Consider the following 15,151-nt stretch of genomic DNA (forward strand, 5'->3'; position numbering starts at 1 on the left):
CTGCCCGGGATATCGAGCCCAGCATCTCCCCCGAGCAGGGCTGAGACGGGGTTTTAGACGGATCATCCCGCCGAGAGATACTGAGGCTCGGCAAACCGCCCTGCCCTCCGTGCTCCCCGTGCTCGGCTGGCTGTGGGAGGCCGGAGGTGGCCAAAATTCGCCCCGCAGCATCCCCGCTCGCCCGGGGGCTGAGCCGCCATCAGCTCAGGGCAGCTCCCGCCGCCACCTCCGCCATCCGCACAGTTTTGTCCACCGCCCGCGCCGTAGGAAATAACCGGCCGGAGGCGGAAGTGCCGCGCTCATTTCCGCTCGGTGCGCAGCGGCTGCGGGTGAGCGGTGATGGCGGGGAGGAGCCGGGGGGGAGGCTGGGGGGATCCGCCGCCATCCGCGGCCTCGCGGCACCGGGAGGCACCGGGACGGAACGGGGGGAGGCGATGGCGGCCGGGGGGCGCCATGGGCGGGGGGCTGCGCTGCGCTGACACCATCTTGTCCCGTTTTGTGCCGCAGGTTGGAGCTGTCGAATCCCGGCTGGAGCCATGGTGAGAGGCCGGGGGGCTGCGGGGGGTCCCGGGGCTGAGGGAGGGGAGCGTGGGGGTCCCTGGGGGTGAGGGAGGGGCGGTTTTGGGGGTCCCTGCAGGTGAGGAGGGGCGGTTTTGGGGGTCCCTGGGGGTGAGGAGGGGGCGGTTTTGGGGGTCCGTGGGGTGAGGAGGGGCTGTTTTGGGGGTCCCTGCAGGTGAGGGAGGGGCGGTTTTGGGGGTCCCTGCAGGTGAGGGAGGGGCGGTTTTGGGGGTCCCTGGGGTGAGGAGGGGCGGTTTTGGGGGTCCCTGGGGTGAGGAGGGGCTGTTTTGGGGGTCCCTAGGGGTGAGGAGGGGCGGTTTTGGGGGTCCCTGGGGGTGAGAAGGGGCGGTTTTGGGGGTCCCTGGGATGAGGCAGGGGCGGTTTTGGGGGTCCCTGGGATGAGGAAGGGGCGGTTTTGGGGGTCCCTGGAGGTGAGGGAGGGGCGGTTTTGGGGGTCCCTGGGGGTGAGGAGGGGCGGTTTTGGGGGTCCCTGGTTTGCCAGGTTTTGGGGGTGCAGAATGGGGGGTCGACGGGCAGAGCAGCAGCTGGGGAATGAGTTTGGGAGCCCTGGAAACGCTGCAGAGCGTCCCTGCCCAGGCCCGGGGGGGGGGCTGGGTGGGTTTTGGGGTCCCCCCAAGGTCCCACGGTTTGTGTTTGGCTCTGCAGCCTCGCAAGATCGAGGAGATCAAGGATTTCCTGCTGACGGCGCGGCGGAAGGACGCCAAGTGTGAGTGGGGGTCCCTGGGGACACTCAGGGTGGCCTGGGGTGGCCGTGGCTCCGTGACCCCGGTCACTCCTGCGGGCAGAGGGGCTCTTGGGGGTCCGGGATCTGCCAGGGGATGGTGCAGCTCACTGAAACCATTCCCAAATCTCTCCCTGCTCTGGGAGACGCCGTGCTGAAGGCTGGCAGCTCTGTCCTGACGGGTGATTCATCATCCTCAACGGGAGATTTTTGTTGTCACCACAAAGTGAGGGTAATTGAGACAAAGCACTGCCTTGTCTCACTGTTCAACAACACGGGAAGAGTTTTGCCTCTTCTCCCTCTTGTTTGGATCAGGCTGTCACAGGATCCCTCGGGAATGTTTTGGTGTGGGCGAGAAGGGAGAGCTGAGCACTGACAGAGCCCTCAAGGAGCTTTTTTCACTCTGGATGGAGCTGGAGTGCTCTGCACGGGGAAGGGAGTGGGTTGTGTTCCCCAGGGATGACATTGGGGTGTCCCTGCTGTCCCCTCCACCCCACAGCCGTCAAGATCAAGAAGAACAAGGACAATGTGAAGTTCAAGGTGCGCTGCAGCAGGTACCTCTACACCTTGGTCATCACTGACAAGGAGAAGGCTGAGAAGCTGAAGCAGTCCCTGCCCCCAGGTATCCAGGGAATCTCCTTGGGATTGAGGGGGGCTGTGGGAGCCCCCTCCCTGTGGAAGGGTCCCTGCAGAGTTCCCTGGGTCAGTGCTTGGTGTTCCAGGCACCCCTTCCATCCCTGAGCCCCCCAATCCATGTTCTCTTTCTCCTCTCCAGGTCTGGCTGTGAAGGAGCTGAAATGAGCTGGGATCAGCTGGGTACCTGTTGGGTTCTCTGTGTTTGTTAAAATAAATAAAAAACCGTTCCTGGTGTCACGTTTGGTGTTTCACAATTTGCTGTTCCAGGCTCTGTAGCCGCTCTGGGGGTCTCAGAGCCCCTCTGGGGGTCCTGGGGCTTGTGTTGCTCCCAGAGGAGGGGCCCAAGGGCTGGTTCTGGTATCTGGGCACAGAGGAGTCACCGGGCCTGGAGCTCCCCCCTTGTTCATGGCTGTCCCTGGGGTGACAGCTGGGGACAGCACCTGGGGCTTGCACTCAGGGCTACGAGCGTGTCCTTAACACGGTGGCCTTGATAGTAGGGGATGACAGGGAGTGTTTCCCTCTAGGAGGAAATTCGGGATGCAGTGCCCCTGCAGCAGGAGGTTTGGGGTGCGGTGTTCCTGTATCCCGAGGTTTGGGGTGCAGTGTTCCTGTATCCCGAGGTTTGGGGTGCAGTGTCCCTGTATCAGGAGGTTTGGGGTGCGTTGTTCCTGTATCAGGAGGTTTGGGGTGCAGTGTTCCTGTATCAGGAGGTTTGGGGTGCAGTGTTGCTGTATCAGGAGGTTTGGGGTGCAGTGTTCCTGTATCAGGAGGTTTGGGGTGCGGTGTTGCTGTTTGGGGTGCAGTGTCCCTGTATCAGGGGTTTGGGGTGCAGTGTCCCTGTATCAGGAGGTTTGGGGTGCAGTGTTGCTGTTTGGGGTGCAGTGTCCCTGTATCAGGGGTTTGGGGTACAGTGTTCCTGTATCCCGAGGTTTGGGGTGCGGTGTTGCTGTTTGGGGTGCAGTGTTCCTGTATCCCGAGGTTTGGGGAGCGCAGTCCCGCTGACGCCGCGCTCCATCCCCGCGGGCAGCGCTGCGCTTCTCGCCGTTCCCCGTCCCCATCCCGGCGGGCGCTGCCGGGGGCGGAGCGCGGGGCGGGCCGGGGGCCGGTACCGGTGGGTTGGTCCCGGGGCGTGTCCGGGGCGGGCGGGCAGAGCCCGCGGCGTGGCGGCACCGCCGCCCCCCGCCCGGCAGCGCGGCGACCCCTGCCCGCCATGGGGCCCGCCCGCGCCGATTACCTGGCGCCCTGGTGGGCGGCGTGGCTGCACGGGCTCCCGCACCGCGGCCCGCACCTGCAGCCCGTGCCCAGCACCTTCCGCCCGCAGGACCCCGACTACCAGCAGGTACCGGCCCGGGCCCCCCGCGCCCCCCCGCCCTCCCCGCGCCGGGTCCCGCTCGCCCCGCGCCCCCCGCGCCGCTCCCCGGCAGCGCCCGCAGCCAGCTCTGATCTCACGGCGCACAAAGCGCCTTTCATCGCCCGGCCCCCCCTCCCCGGGCCAGCCGGCACCGGCACCCCCGGCCCCGCCGCTCCCCTCCCGGCCTCGCCGCTGCCTTTGCTTCTCCCGAGTCCCTGCCCCGCGCTCCGGACCCGCCGCGGTGTCCCCCCGCATCCCGGGGCGCGACCCGCCGTGATCCCCGAGTGGGGAGGGGGGACGGCGCCGCGGTTCCGCTGCTCCGACATCCCGGCGAGGGGCCACCCCCGGCTCGGCCAGCGCGGTTTGGGGGCCCCGCGTGGGAATGGGGACGGGGATGGGGACAGGGACACTTCCTCTTCCGCACGTGATAGTCCCGTGGGGCGCGGAACGCGGCCGCATCCCGGGCGCACCAGCGGGTCACGGGCACGGCTGCTGACTGTCCCCTCTCTCCTTCCAGTCGCTGCTTTTCCTGGGCTTGGTGGCCGCCGTGTGCCTCGGCCTCAACCTCCTCTTCCTCCTCGTGTACTTGATCTGCTTTTGTTGCTGCAAGAGGGACCAGGATCCCGAGTCCAAGCGGCCCCACTCGTGTTGTGTCACCTGGATGGCCGTCACCGCCGGGCTCATCTGCTGGTGAGCACGGGGACAGGGACCCGGCGCTGTCCCCCTGTCACCGAGGGGACTCTGCGCTCCAGCGACGAGTCACTTTAATTAGATCTGTGCAATTAAATGCGCTCCATCCCTGCCTCCTCCCGCGCAGCTGCTGGGGCAGCCCCAGGGACCAGCTGCGGGCCAGCCCCGTCCCTGTCCCTGTCCCTGTCCCCGTCCCCATCACGGCCGTGCCGCCTTCCCTTCCCGGCTAATCCCGGGCGGGAGCGTGGCCGCTCGCTAATCCCAGCCCAGAGCAGATGGCAGGCAGCAGCGTGACCCAGCTGGCAGCTCCCTTGTGCCCGACCTTAATTGAAACCACAACAATTAGACAAGGGGACGCTTCCTCACCCTGCACTGCCCTGGGGGCGTTTCCAAGCCCACCTTGGTTTGGGGTAGCCACGGCTGGGAGGACCCCCAGGGCAGCCATCCCGAGTGTTCCCGGCATTGCGGGCCTGGGGGGGAGCAGGGTGGGCCACGGGCCTCTTTGGCTGCCTGGCCACGACCCTGGCTCCAGACAAAGGGGCTGCTCTGCCGGGGCGGAGCGAGATGGCTGCTTGGGAGCGGGGAAACAGGGAGACGGGGAAACGGCTTAATGAGCTCACAGAGCTCCCCCACCACGGCAGGGGGCAGCTGTGCAGCCCCCGGGGGCTTTGAACCCCCCCATCAGCCTGTGGGTGGCCATCCAAGGGCTATTGGTGGCCGTTAGCAGACCGGTGTCTGTCGGTTGTACCGGGGTTTGGCGAGCACGGTGTGCACTGACCACATTGTGGGCATGTGTCCGGGCAGAACACAGCCATGGGCACCTCAGAGCCAGCCCTGAGCTCCATGCCAGCCCCGTGGGGAGCTCTGCAGCAGCTGCAGGGAGCTTTCCACAGGGGCTGGAGCCCAGGCTTCAATCGGCAGCCGCGGCGCTTCCAGCGGATTCCCCTAATCTGCTTGGCCCAGCCCCTCCGCCCTCAATCTCTCAGGCTTTGGCAGGAGGAGCTTCCATCCCACCGTGCCCAGGAGTAGCCCTGGCTGTCCCCAAGCGCCTGGCACCAGCAGGAGCAGGTTCCCATCGTGGTGCTGTCTCTGTTGGTGGGCTCAAGGGAGTGTCCCCTGTCCAGCCAGGGTCACGGGGTGAGCCTGTCCCTCCCCTCTCACCGGGGTCCCCTCTCTGCCCACAGCGCTGCCGTCGGTGTCGGCTTCTATGGGAACAGCGAGACCAACGATGGGATTTTCCAGCTGCTCTATGCCCTGGACCACGCCAACCAGACCCTCACTGGCATTGACTCCCTGGTAGGGCCCCCAGGGTGCATCAGTCCCCTGCTCTGGGTTTGGTTCGAGCACCAGGGAGAGACACGAGCCCCCGGGGTGTCTGTGCCGTGCCCAGCACCGGAGGGTGACGTCACCCCACAGAATGGGATCTTTGTGGCCCAGCAGGGCCATGGCAGGGCTGTTCTGAGGGATGGATCCAGCTTGGGAACAGCTTGGGTTGGGGTGGAGCTGATCTCCTGGAGGAGGAGCATTCCAGGGATGGGGCACATGGCTTTGCCAGGCTGGTGGGGGACTGACCATCCCAGGACTGACCATCCCAGGGGAATGATCCTCCCAGGGGACTGACCATCCCAAGACTGACCATCCTGGGGGGACTGACCATCCCAGAACTGACCATCCCTGTGGCTGCAGGTCGCCAGCACCACGCTGCAGATGCAGGGAGAGCTGGAGCAGCACCTGGCCCGGCTGAACGAGCTCCTGGCCTCGCGGGGGGATTACGTGCAGACCCTCAAGTTCACGCAGCAGCTGGCCAGCAGCATTGCCCTGCAGCTGCAGGGGCTGCCAGCCTGGCGGGGTGTCAGTGCTGATCTCACCGAGCTGTCGGGACAGGTGGCCTATGTCGAGTATTACCGGTGAGCTGTGGCATTCCAGGGCGTGTCCCTGCGGGCTGGGGAGGTGGCTGTGTGTGACAGAGCCTTCCTCTGCACACAGGTGGTTGGCTTACCTGCTCTTCTTCATCCTCGTCCTCACCGTCTGCCTGCTGGCCTGCCTGGGGCTGGCCAAGCACTCCCGCTGCCTCCTGGTCATGTGAGTACCCTGGGGGTGGTCTGGGGGGGCTCCTGGGGACCCCCAGCCATGCTCCCCACTCGTGCTCTCCCTGCAGGATGCTGTGCTGTGGGCTGCTCATGCTGGTCCTCAGCTGGGCCTCCATGGCCGTGGACACGGCAGCTGCGGTGGTGAGTGGGGCAGGAGGGGAGGGAAGGGCTGCCTGGGGCACCAGTGACATCCCTCTGTCCCCACAGGGCACCAGTGACTTCTGTGTGGCCCCAGACAAGTTTATCATGAATCAGACAGATGATGAGATCAGCACAGGTGAGAGCTGGCTGGTAGGGGAGTGTGAGCAGGACCCCGAAACCCACCTGGAGTTCTGGTTTCCCCTCACAGCTCCCTGTGCCCTGGGGTGCTGATGTTCCCATTCTCTCTGCAGAGGTGGTTCATTATTATCTGTACTGTGACCAGAGCCTGAGCAGCCCCTTCCAGCAGGTACAGGGGGTGTGGGCACCCCCCTTGGTGCTGCCTGGGGATGGGGAGGGGTCTGTGACTGCTCCCCACTCCCCCCTGCAGGCTCTCACCGTGTTCCAGCGCTCGCTGACCACCATGCAGATCCAGATCCAGGGGCTCATCCAGTATGCACTGCCCCTCTTCCCAACAGCTGAGGTACAGGAGGGGGGAGCAGGGCATCCCCATCCCTCCTTCTGCTCCCCAGAGCTGCCTGACCCCCTTTTTCCCTACAGAAAGACCTGCTGGGCGTCCAGCAGCTCCTCAACTCCTCAGAGACCAGCCTGCACCAGCTCACAGCCCTGCTGGACTGCCGGGGGCTGCACAAGGTGAGGGTGGGGCTGGCTGGGGACCAGCTCTGGGGGTCCCCCTGGGGTGCCAGCAGCGCTGTCCTGCCTGTGTCCCCCCAGGATTACCTGGATGGCCTCATTGGGATTTGCTACGACGGCGTGGAGGGGCTGCTCTACCTGGGGCTCTTCTCCCTGCTGGCGGCCGCCGCCTTCTCCACGGTGATCTGCGCCGCCCCACGCGCCTGGAGGCAGCTGGCAGGGCGGTGGGTGTGCCCCTAAACCCCCTTTTTCCCCCACTTTGGGCACCCAGAGCGCGAGTGGCAGCCAGCTGTGCCCCCGCAGGGAGCGAGACTACGACGACATGGACGAGGAGGATCCCTTCAACCCGCAGGCGCGGCGCATGGCGGCGCACCGCCCGCCGCGGGGGCAGCTGCGCAGCTTCTGCAGCTACAGCAGCAGCCTGGGCAGCCAGAGCAGCCTGCAGCCCCCGGCGCAGACCGTGTCCAACGCCCCCGTCTCCGAGTACATGTGAGCCCCCGGCCCCCCCGCGGCAGCGGCCGTGCTGGCCGGGGGTGACGGGGTCTCGCTGTGCCCCCAGGAACCAGGCTGTGCTCTTCGGAGGGAACCCCCGCTATGAGAACGTGCCCCTCATCGGCAGAGGCTCCCCGCCCCCCACGGTACGCTGCTGGCTGAGGGTGACTCCTTGTGACGCCCCCGGGGGGTCGCCTGGGGTCACTCCGCTGGCTGGGGTGGGACAGGAGATCCTGGCCCCCCTGCCTGGTTCTAACCCAGCCACGTGCTGGGGGACACCAAAATAACCGTCCCCTCCCTCCCCTCCCTGTGTTTCCTCTCCATCCTGGCTCTCAGAGGACACTCCTCGCAGTCTCTCCCTTCACGTTCCCATTTCCCTGCTCGTTTAATCCTGCCCTGTCTGGTATTGCTGCTTTATTTTTTATTCCTTGTCTTTTTTTTTTTTTTTTTCTTCTTTTTTTCTTTTTTTTTTTTTTTTTTTTTTTGTGATTTCTTTTAATTTTTTGCATCCATTATTTTGGAGCTAAGTTGCCCATCAAGAGTAAGTTCAGCCACTTCCTTCTCCCTCCTTAACCCGGGGCAGCAGCCAGGTTCTCTCCCCTCCTCCTCACCCTTCCACACCTTCCTCCATCCCCTTTTCCTGCTTGGCTTTTGGGATGCAGAGAGCTCAGGGAGGGGGGACAAAGGGACATTTTGTGCCCAGCTAGTTCCAGGAGGATTTTCTGCATGTTGGGGTGCTGGTCCCTGTCTCCATCCCTGGAGCAGTGGAACCCCTCCCAGTCAGGAGTGCTGCCATGGCAGGAATACTGTCTCCCTCTCCTCCAGGATGATTTTTTCCATCAGGTGGAAGCTTGGATCTCATCTCACAGACCTAGCAGCTCCTCCCGGGGGGGGACATGAGAGGGGGGATTAATTGCAGCGCTTCTCCCAGTCCTGAATAGTCTCATTTACCCAGGATTCAGATCCCTGAGGAAAGACTTTCCGAGTCCAGAATAACAAACTCGGAATAATCTCCCTTAATGCCTGGCCAGGATGATCCTCCCTGCTGTGAAATCCTGGAGGAATGTGATCCTGGGGGGGGACTGGAGGCTTGTGCTCTCTGGTATCCCACAGACACACCCCACAGGCAGATTTGGGATCAATTCACTGCTGGGCTGAAGCTGGGGAGGAGGAGGATGAGCCTGGGAAGGGATGAAGCACAGCTGGAAGGGCTCAGAGAGGCTGAGAGCAGGGTCTGACCCTTTCCACACCCAGCCGGCAGGTTAATTTGGGATTAACCCTCACAGGAAGGATCCATGGGGGTGCACAGGGGCTGGCTGGGGTGTTTTGGGGTGCTGACCCCCTGTGCCCCCCCAGTACTCCCCGAGTATGAGAGCCACGTACCTGGCGGTCACCGATGAGCACGTCCGGAGCCGCGGCGACTTCCCAGCTTAGGAGGAGATCCCGCTCGGAAAACCAAAGAGCCTGGAGAGAGAACACACAGTAGGAGCCACAGCAGGGGCTGGAGGATGAGCCTGGAGCCCCCCCAGCACCCCACTCCCCTCGGGAGCCCCCCCAGACCCAAACCCTGCTGCCTTACGGACTCCCGGGAGCGCAGAGGGGTCTCTGCTGTCTCCTGGGAATGTTGTGGAGCACAAACCCCCGGCCAGGTTCGGGCAGGGGCTCCTGGAGCAATGCAGCACCAACCACTAGTGATCCCAATCCCTTCCTGAGCCCCCTCCCTGCTGTCCCAGCCCCCCGTCCCCCCTCGCTGCCCCCCAGCCACTGCGTTCCCAGGCTGAGGAATTACGGATGGTTTTTGGCCTCGCTGGTTTTGCTTTGCTGCCCCAGGGATTTTGGGGTGAGTTTAGGCTCTTTTTGGCTCCCCAGGGTAGGTGTGGGCTGGGGCAGCCCTGGAGTGGTCACAAATCCCCTGGGAGAGGGACGGGAACTCCTGGGGCATCCCTGGGAAGGGACAACATGGACCTGCCACCCCGGGAGGCACCGCAGCAATTCCAGGCTGGGCAGGACGAGCTGAACTTGGCCCTTTGGGCCCCTTTGGCACAGGGATCCCCAAAAAGGCCCCTTCCCTCAGAGCAATGGACCCCACCCCACAGGGCACTGGGCCAGGACATCCCCTGTCTCCTTCATATTCCCGATGACTAGCATCCCTCCCTTTGGGGAAAATCCCGAGGGAATTTTTTTTTTTTTTAATTTTTATTTGGCTTTTAACGTTTCCATGTAACGGTACTGGTAGAAGAGCTGTTGTAACCGCATGTGAACTAACCGAAGGGCTCTGGCTGGGAGCTGGAGTCCGGCTGGATTTGTATGTGCCCTTTTGGGGAAAGATAATAAACACTTGGACTAAACGAATCTCTCCCGTGCGGGTTTTTTTGGGGGGCTTGGGGGGGCCCTTTGTGTTGACCTTCCCAACATGGCGGCCGCCACGTGACGCCACGCGCGCCGCCATTACGGGGAGGGCGGTGACACGTGACGGCGGCGTCCGTGTCACGTGACGGGGCCGTTGCCTGGCAACGGCGACGCGTCCGGTCAGGCCTCACCGGGGCCGGGACGGGACCGGGCCCCGCCGGGCTCCCGGGGCCTCCGCGGGGTCCCTCCCCACCCTCAGGGCTTCATCGCACGCTCCCTGCGCCTCAGCTCCCTTCTGGGGCTCCCTCAAGCTCCCGCTGCCTTTTGAGGCTCTCTCAGGGTCCTCCCTCCGCAGGATCCCTTCTCACATTTGGGGTTTGCCGAGGTTCTGGTTCTTTTTGGGACCTTCTGGGGCTTCCTGAGGTTTTTGTTCCCTTTTGGGGCATTCCCAAGGCCCGGACTGTCTTCTAAAGCGTCTAAAGGTTCCCCCTTTCTGGGTTCTAGAGGATCCCCATTCCCTTTTGGGGTCCCTGAGGTTCTCGGTCTCTTTCAGCCTCCTCCCTCTCCAGGTCTCTGTTCACATTTGGGTCTCCCTGAGGCTCCCATTCCTTTTTGGGGCCCTTCATCCCTGAAACCCTCACTCCTCCTCAGATCTCCCTGAGATCCCCACTCCCTTCCAGCACCATCTCTCCATGCCTGAAACCCCCCACTCTCTTTTGGGGTTCTCTCAGAGGCTCCCCCTCTCTTTTGAGATCCTTCCTCCCCGAGACCAGGGGTTAATCTTCCCCAGGACCCTCCATCCGCTCTGTAGCTCTCCATCCCTGAGGCCCCCCACTCCTTTTTGGGGTTCCCTTTGAGGCCCCAGCCCGTTCCCCTCCCACCATGGAGATCAGGTACGAGTACTCGCGGAGGCGCTGCGAGTTCGGCCGGCCCTGCCACTTCTCGGCCTTGGTGGCCGAGGTGACGGCCGACATCCCGCCCGAGCCCAGCCTGGCCGCCCACTTCATCCCCCAGGACCCCGTGGACTTTGCAGTGCAGGAGGGTCCCGTCATGGCCCTGCACGAGGTACAGGCTGCGAGCCAGCCCCAGGGGACGAGGTGTGTCAGCAGCTTTTGGGATGGGGTCTCACCCCCCCCCCCCGCTGTCCCCGTGGCCAGGTGAACACGGATCGGGTGCAGGTGTCCATCCAGGGTGTGAACCATCTGGAGGGTGGGTGGCCCAAGCACGTGGACCCCAAGAATTCGGAGCTGACCACCCGCTACCGTGAGGAGGTGGAGAGGGAAGAGGTGTACACCAAGACTATCCAGCGCCTTGGCTCTGTAAGACCCTGCCCTGATCCCCCCTGATCCCCCCAGAGCCCCCCAGAGCCCCCCAGACACACAGCCATGCTGTCCCTGCAGGTGATGGAGCACTACATCAGGCAGAACAACACCATCGACATCTACGAGGAGTATTTTGAGGAGGAAGAGGAGGAAGATGAGGAGGATGAGCCTCCCTCATACAAAACCATCAATGTCCTCAGGTAGCACAGCTATGGGGGGCTCACCAAAGCCACAGCAGGGTCAAACCACCTTCATAGAAACTGGGAAAACTTCAGGAGCTGAATTCCAGTGGGTTTGGGATGGTCCAGTTTGTGTGTGAACCCTCCCTGCTCCACCACTCCATCCCTGCCCCCTGCCCTGCCCAGGTGATTTGGGGATGGGAACCAGGGACAGACTCGGCTCTGAGCATCTCCTGATGGTGCTTTTGGATTTTCCTTTTTACTTTTGGTGCCTAAAAGGTTAATTTCCACATCAGGGGTGTTTAGGAGTCAGATCCAGTAAGATAAATGGATTTTTAGAAAGGTATGACTGGAAAGACTATGAAGTCATCGACTCTTCTCCCCCCACCCAACCCCCCAGGAGAATCATTTCCTGCACTCAAGGCTCAAGAGCTGCAGATTGATTTCCTTGTGATCCCCACAATTCCCTCTGCGAGATGTCCATCCCAGGGATTTGCAAACTGAGCTGTCTTGGTTGATGTGTCACCCCAAAGGGACCCCAACCAGCCCAAGAGGATGGCCACACGCCTCTCCTGGCACCCTGATGGCAACAAGTCAGTGGCTGTGGCTTACTGCACCATGGAATTCCAGGACAGCATCAGGAAGGACATGTGCATTGATTCCTACATCTGGGATCTGGGTAAGGCCAAGGACAATGTCACCAGGCAATGAGGGAAGCACTTTGTGTCTCAGACCTTGCAGCACCCCAGGGAGGGTGGCTGGGGCAGCCTCCTGCTTTGCCCACACAGCAGTGCAGAAACAGGGAGAAATGGGAGCTGGAGGGTGGGAAATGAACACTAAAATCCCATTCCATGGCTCCAGAGCTGTGACAGGCAGCAGAGCCTGGAGCCTTGGATGAGACTTGTGTTGGTGTGGTTCAGTTGGCAATGAAGGAACAAAGAGGCAGCAGGAGCCCAGGCTGAGACTTGTCCAAGCCTGGCTCATAGCTGATGTATTTTGGGATGAGAAGGACAAAGAACTGGAGTGGGAATGCAAGAGATTTTTGTACTGGGAGTCTGTCACCAGGCCAGCTCCCAGTGACATGGGCACCTCATCCTGCACAGCTGTGTCAGGGAATGGGCTGGGGGCAGCAGGATGGGCTGGGGGCTGCTTTTGGGGGGCTGCCCTTTACCCTTTGCTCTTCACTCATCCATCCTTGGCAGAAAAACCCTACAGCCCAGAGATGACCCTCAAACCCTCGTCCCCTGTGGTGACCCTGGAGTACAATTCCAAGGACTGGCATCACGTGCTGGGAGGCTGCTACAATGGGCAGATAGGTGAGGGGGGTTCATTCTGCTCCAGCACTGCTGCACTGCCAGGATCAGAGCTGGGAGCACAGGAGAAGCCCTGGGATTGTCCTGTGGGCAGGTGTGTGCTCAGCTGAGCTCACCCAAAGAGGGCAGGACACCGTGCCAAGGAGCCCTTCACAGCAGATGGATGGATGGATGGATGGAGGGATGGATGGATGGATGGATGGATGGATGGATGGATGGATGGATGGATGGATGGATGATGGATGGATGATGGATGGATGGATGGATGGATGGAGGGATGGATGGATGGATGGATGGATGGATGGATGGATGGATGGATGGATGGATGGATGGATACAGGGGATGAGCAGCATGGGTGCTGTGCTCCCACCTCTCCCATCACCCTGGATTATCTCTGGAAAGCACTGGGTGAAGTTTTCTCCCTGTTCCAGCTTGGAAACATGACAATGAAAGGAGCTGGGCAAGGGCTTTTCTCTTCCTTCCCAGTGTATTGGGACACCAGGAAAGGGGGGCTGCCCGTGGAAATGACCCCTGTGGAGTTCAGCCACAGGGACCCCGTGTATGGTGCAAGCTGGCTGCCCTCCCGAACAGGCACCGAGTGCTTCTCAGGCTCCACCGACGGGCAGGTGAGGGGCTGGAGCTGGGGAGGGGCTCCTGAGGGGTGCTCAAACAGCTTCCTGTGCCTGCTCTGCCCCTCAGCAGCACAAAAACCAGGTTTCCCAGGGCTGCCAGCACCTCTGATTGTGCTGGAGCAGCCCCCAGAGCTCCTGCCACACCTCGTCCCCTCAGGTCCTGTGGTGGGACATCCGCAAGATGTCACAGCCCAGCGAGAGGCTGATCCTGGACATCTCCCGGCAAGACCAGCTGAAGAATGCTCTGGGTGCCATCTCCCTGGACTTTGCACCCACCATGGTGAGTGTCCCTCTCACACACCCCGACCTGGGCAGGAGGGGGAGCCCAGCCAGGCACATTGTCACCCCTGTGGGCACAGATGCCCTCAGAAGAACGGTCGTGTTCCAAAAACACAGGGCATTCCAGTCCCTAAACCCTGCAGTGGTGCTGGCTGCAGCAGGATCCCCTGCTGCCCCCCACACCATGGGGTCTCCATCCTGCTGACAGCTGCACCCTCCTGCTCCCACCCCCAGCCCACCAAGTTCCTGGTGGGCACAGAGCAGGGCATCGTCATCTCCTGCAATCGCGACGCCAAGACGCCGCCCGAGAAGATCGCCTACGTCTTCAGGAGCCACATTGGAGCTGTCTACAGAGTCACCAGGAACCCCTTCTTCCCCAAAGTCTTCCTGTCAGTGGGTGACTGGACTGCTCGGATCTGGACAGAGGAGCTCATGGATTCATCATCAATTATGGAGACCAAGTAGGTGTTTAATCAGCCAGAAATCCTCCCCAGGGCAGCAGAGCGTGCTGAGGGAGGGTGGCAGTGGCGTCTGAGTGCTGGGATGAGCTGGTGGCCGAGTGCCAGCAGTGCCAGTGTGGCTCAGGGGTGACTCTGCTGGAAGGTACCACACTCCCTACCTGCTGGACACATGCTGGAGCCCCATAAAGCCGGCCGTGTTCTTCACTTCCAAGTCTGATGGCACCGTGGACATCTGGGACTTCCTCTACCACCAGAAGGAACCTGCCCTCAGCATCAAGGTGGGTCCCCAGCACCCCTGGGACCCCAGCATCACCCCAGGGCCGAGTGTCACCCTGAGCTGTGCCCTGTCCCCAGGTGTCCATCGAGCCCCTGCTCAGCCTGTGCTCACAGGACAACGGGCGCGTCCTCGGCTGTAGCACCAGGATGGGCACCGTGTTCCTGCTGGAGATCTCCTCAGGGTTCTGCACCCTCCGCAAGAACGAGAAGACCCTGTCCTCCTCAGTATGTGCCAGGTGCCACCCCAGCCCCACACAGTCTCCTGTGCCCCCCCCAGCCCCCTCAGCCCCACATGTGCCCCCAGATGTTCGAGCGGGAGGCGAGGCGGGAGAAGGTCCTGCAGGACAAGTACCGGGAGCGGCTGGTGCGGGAGCAGGAGCGGGCACGGGCCCAGCCAGAGCAGCAGGAGGATCCCCACCAGCTGTTCAAGCAGTCCAAGGCTGATTTCCTCGCCCACATCAAGGCAGAGAAGCGCAGGAGGGGCATGGAAGACCCCGGAGAGGTAATGGGGACAGGACAGTCTGGCCACCATGGCAGGGACCCCACCAAGGGCAGAGGACAGGGTGAACCTCTGTCTTTCAGGGTGAAGAGGGCGAAGAGGGCGAGGCAGCTGCAGAGCAGGAAAAGCAGGAGGAAGAGTAGGAGGATGCCAAGGTCAGTGTGCTCCAGCTGCACCTTCCTTTCCCCTCCGTGCCAGAGCTGCTGCAGGGATGAGGCCACTGTCCCCAAGCCAGGCAGCTCTCCTGGCTCTCTGCCCTCCTGGAATGCCAACCTGCACAGCTCCCTGACCCCACAGCTGCTCCCTGGCCTTTGCATCCGGATTTTCTTTGGTGTGAATAAACCAGTGCTTTCCACGTCACATTTCCTCTCTTGTCACAGCAGGGTCGAGCAGAGGGTGGGAAAGTCAAGTCCTCCTGCTCCTCCTGTCCTTTCCTTGAGCCAGGACACTCAAAGCCAGTGGCTGAGCACAGCCAAGCACCCACAGCAGC

At 62.4% G+C, this 15,151-nt stretch overlaps 3 protein-coding genes across 4 annotated transcripts; all 3 read left to right on the plus strand.

The window, feature by feature from the left end:
* Positions 1-279: 279 nt before the first annotated feature.
* RPL38 (ribosomal protein L38) lies at positions 280-2,171 on the plus strand. Its single transcript, XM_079323277.1, has 5 exons — positions 280-329; positions 508-539; positions 1,225-1,285; positions 1,800-1,922; positions 2,076-2,171. The coding sequence occupies exons 2-5, from the start codon at positions 537-539 to the stop codon at positions 2,099-2,101; spliced, it is 213 nt and encodes a 70-aa protein (XP_079179403.1). The 5' UTR covers positions 280-329; positions 508-536; the 3' UTR covers positions 2,102-2,171.
* Positions 2,172-3,042: 871 nt separating this feature from the next.
* On the plus strand, positions 3,043-9,699 carry TTYH2 (tweety family member 2). 2 transcript variants are annotated; one of them, XM_079323250.1, is made up of 15 exons: positions 3,043-3,275; positions 3,805-3,977; positions 5,162-5,273; positions 5,664-5,884; positions 5,964-6,059; positions 6,136-6,208; positions 6,275-6,344; positions 6,460-6,515; positions 6,597-6,689; positions 6,767-6,859; positions 6,941-7,083; positions 7,163-7,348; positions 7,419-7,497; positions 7,880-7,892; positions 8,708-8,792. In XM_079323250.1, exons 1-15 carry the CDS (start codon positions 3,147-3,149, stop codon positions 8,749-8,751), a joined length of 1,581 nt encoding a protein of 526 aa, XP_079179376.1. In that variant the 5' UTR covers positions 3,043-3,146; the 3' UTR covers positions 8,752-8,792. The 2 variants fall into 2 exon arrangements, with proteins under 2 accessions (XP_079179376.1, XP_079179375.1); XM_079323249.1 differs by lacking the exon at positions 7,880-7,892 and having other exon boundaries at positions 3,044-3,275; positions 8,708-9,699.
* Positions 9,700-9,861: 162 nt separating this feature from the next.
* DNAI2 (dynein axonemal intermediate chain 2) lies at positions 9,862-15,017 on the plus strand. Its single transcript, XM_079323248.1, has 12 exons — positions 9,862-10,765; positions 10,858-11,019; positions 11,101-11,222; positions 11,735-11,880; positions 12,404-12,517; positions 13,001-13,140; positions 13,304-13,426; positions 13,660-13,886; positions 14,029-14,164; positions 14,241-14,387; positions 14,467-14,664; positions 14,754-15,017. Exons 1-12 carry the CDS (start codon positions 10,583-10,585, stop codon positions 14,802-14,804), a joined length of 1,749 nt encoding a protein of 582 aa, XP_079179374.1. The 5' UTR covers positions 9,862-10,582; the 3' UTR covers positions 14,805-15,017.
* Positions 15,018-15,151: the final 134 nt, after the last annotated feature.

This window comes from Erithacus rubecula (assembly GCF_903797595.1).
Source record: "Erithacus rubecula genome assembly, chromosome: 20".
NCBI lineage: Eukaryota > Metazoa > Chordata > Aves > Passeriformes > Muscicapidae > Erithacus > Erithacus rubecula.

Bases quoted from the DNA above. Each gene is read 5' to 3' on its own strand.
- TTYH2 (XM_079323249.1), top strand. From the start codon at position 3,147: ATGGGGCCCGCCCGCGCCGATTACCTGGCGCCCTGGTGGGCGGCGTGG. The intron at 3,276-3,804 runs GTACCGGCCCGG...CTCTCCTTCCAG, and splicing joins AGGACCCCGACTACCAGCAG to TCGCTGCTTTTCCTGGGCTT. The intron at 7,498-8,707 runs GTACGCTGCTGG...GTGCCCCCCCAG, and splicing joins GAGGCTCCCCGCCCCCCACG to TACTCCCCGAGTATGAGAGC.
- DNAI2 (XM_079323248.1), top strand. From the start codon at position 10,583: ATGGAGATCAGGTACGAGTACTCGCGGAGGCGCTGCGAGTTCGGCCGG. The intron at 12,518-13,000 runs GTGAGGGGGGTT...CTTCCTTCCCAG, and splicing joins CTGCTACAATGGGCAGATAG to TGTATTGGGACACCAGGAAA. The intron at 14,165-14,240 runs GTGGGTCCCCAG...CCCTGTCCCCAG, and splicing joins AACCTGCCCTCAGCATCAAG to GTGTCCATCGAGCCCCTGCT.
- RPL38 (XM_079323277.1), top strand. The intron at 1,286-1,799 runs GTGAGTGGGGGT...TCCACCCCACAG, and splicing joins GCGGCGGAAGGACGCCAAGT to CCGTCAAGATCAAGAAGAAC. The intron at 1,923-2,075 runs GTATCCAGGGAA...TCTCCTCTCCAG, and splicing joins GAAGCAGTCCCTGCCCCCAG to GTCTGGCTGTGAAGGAGCTG.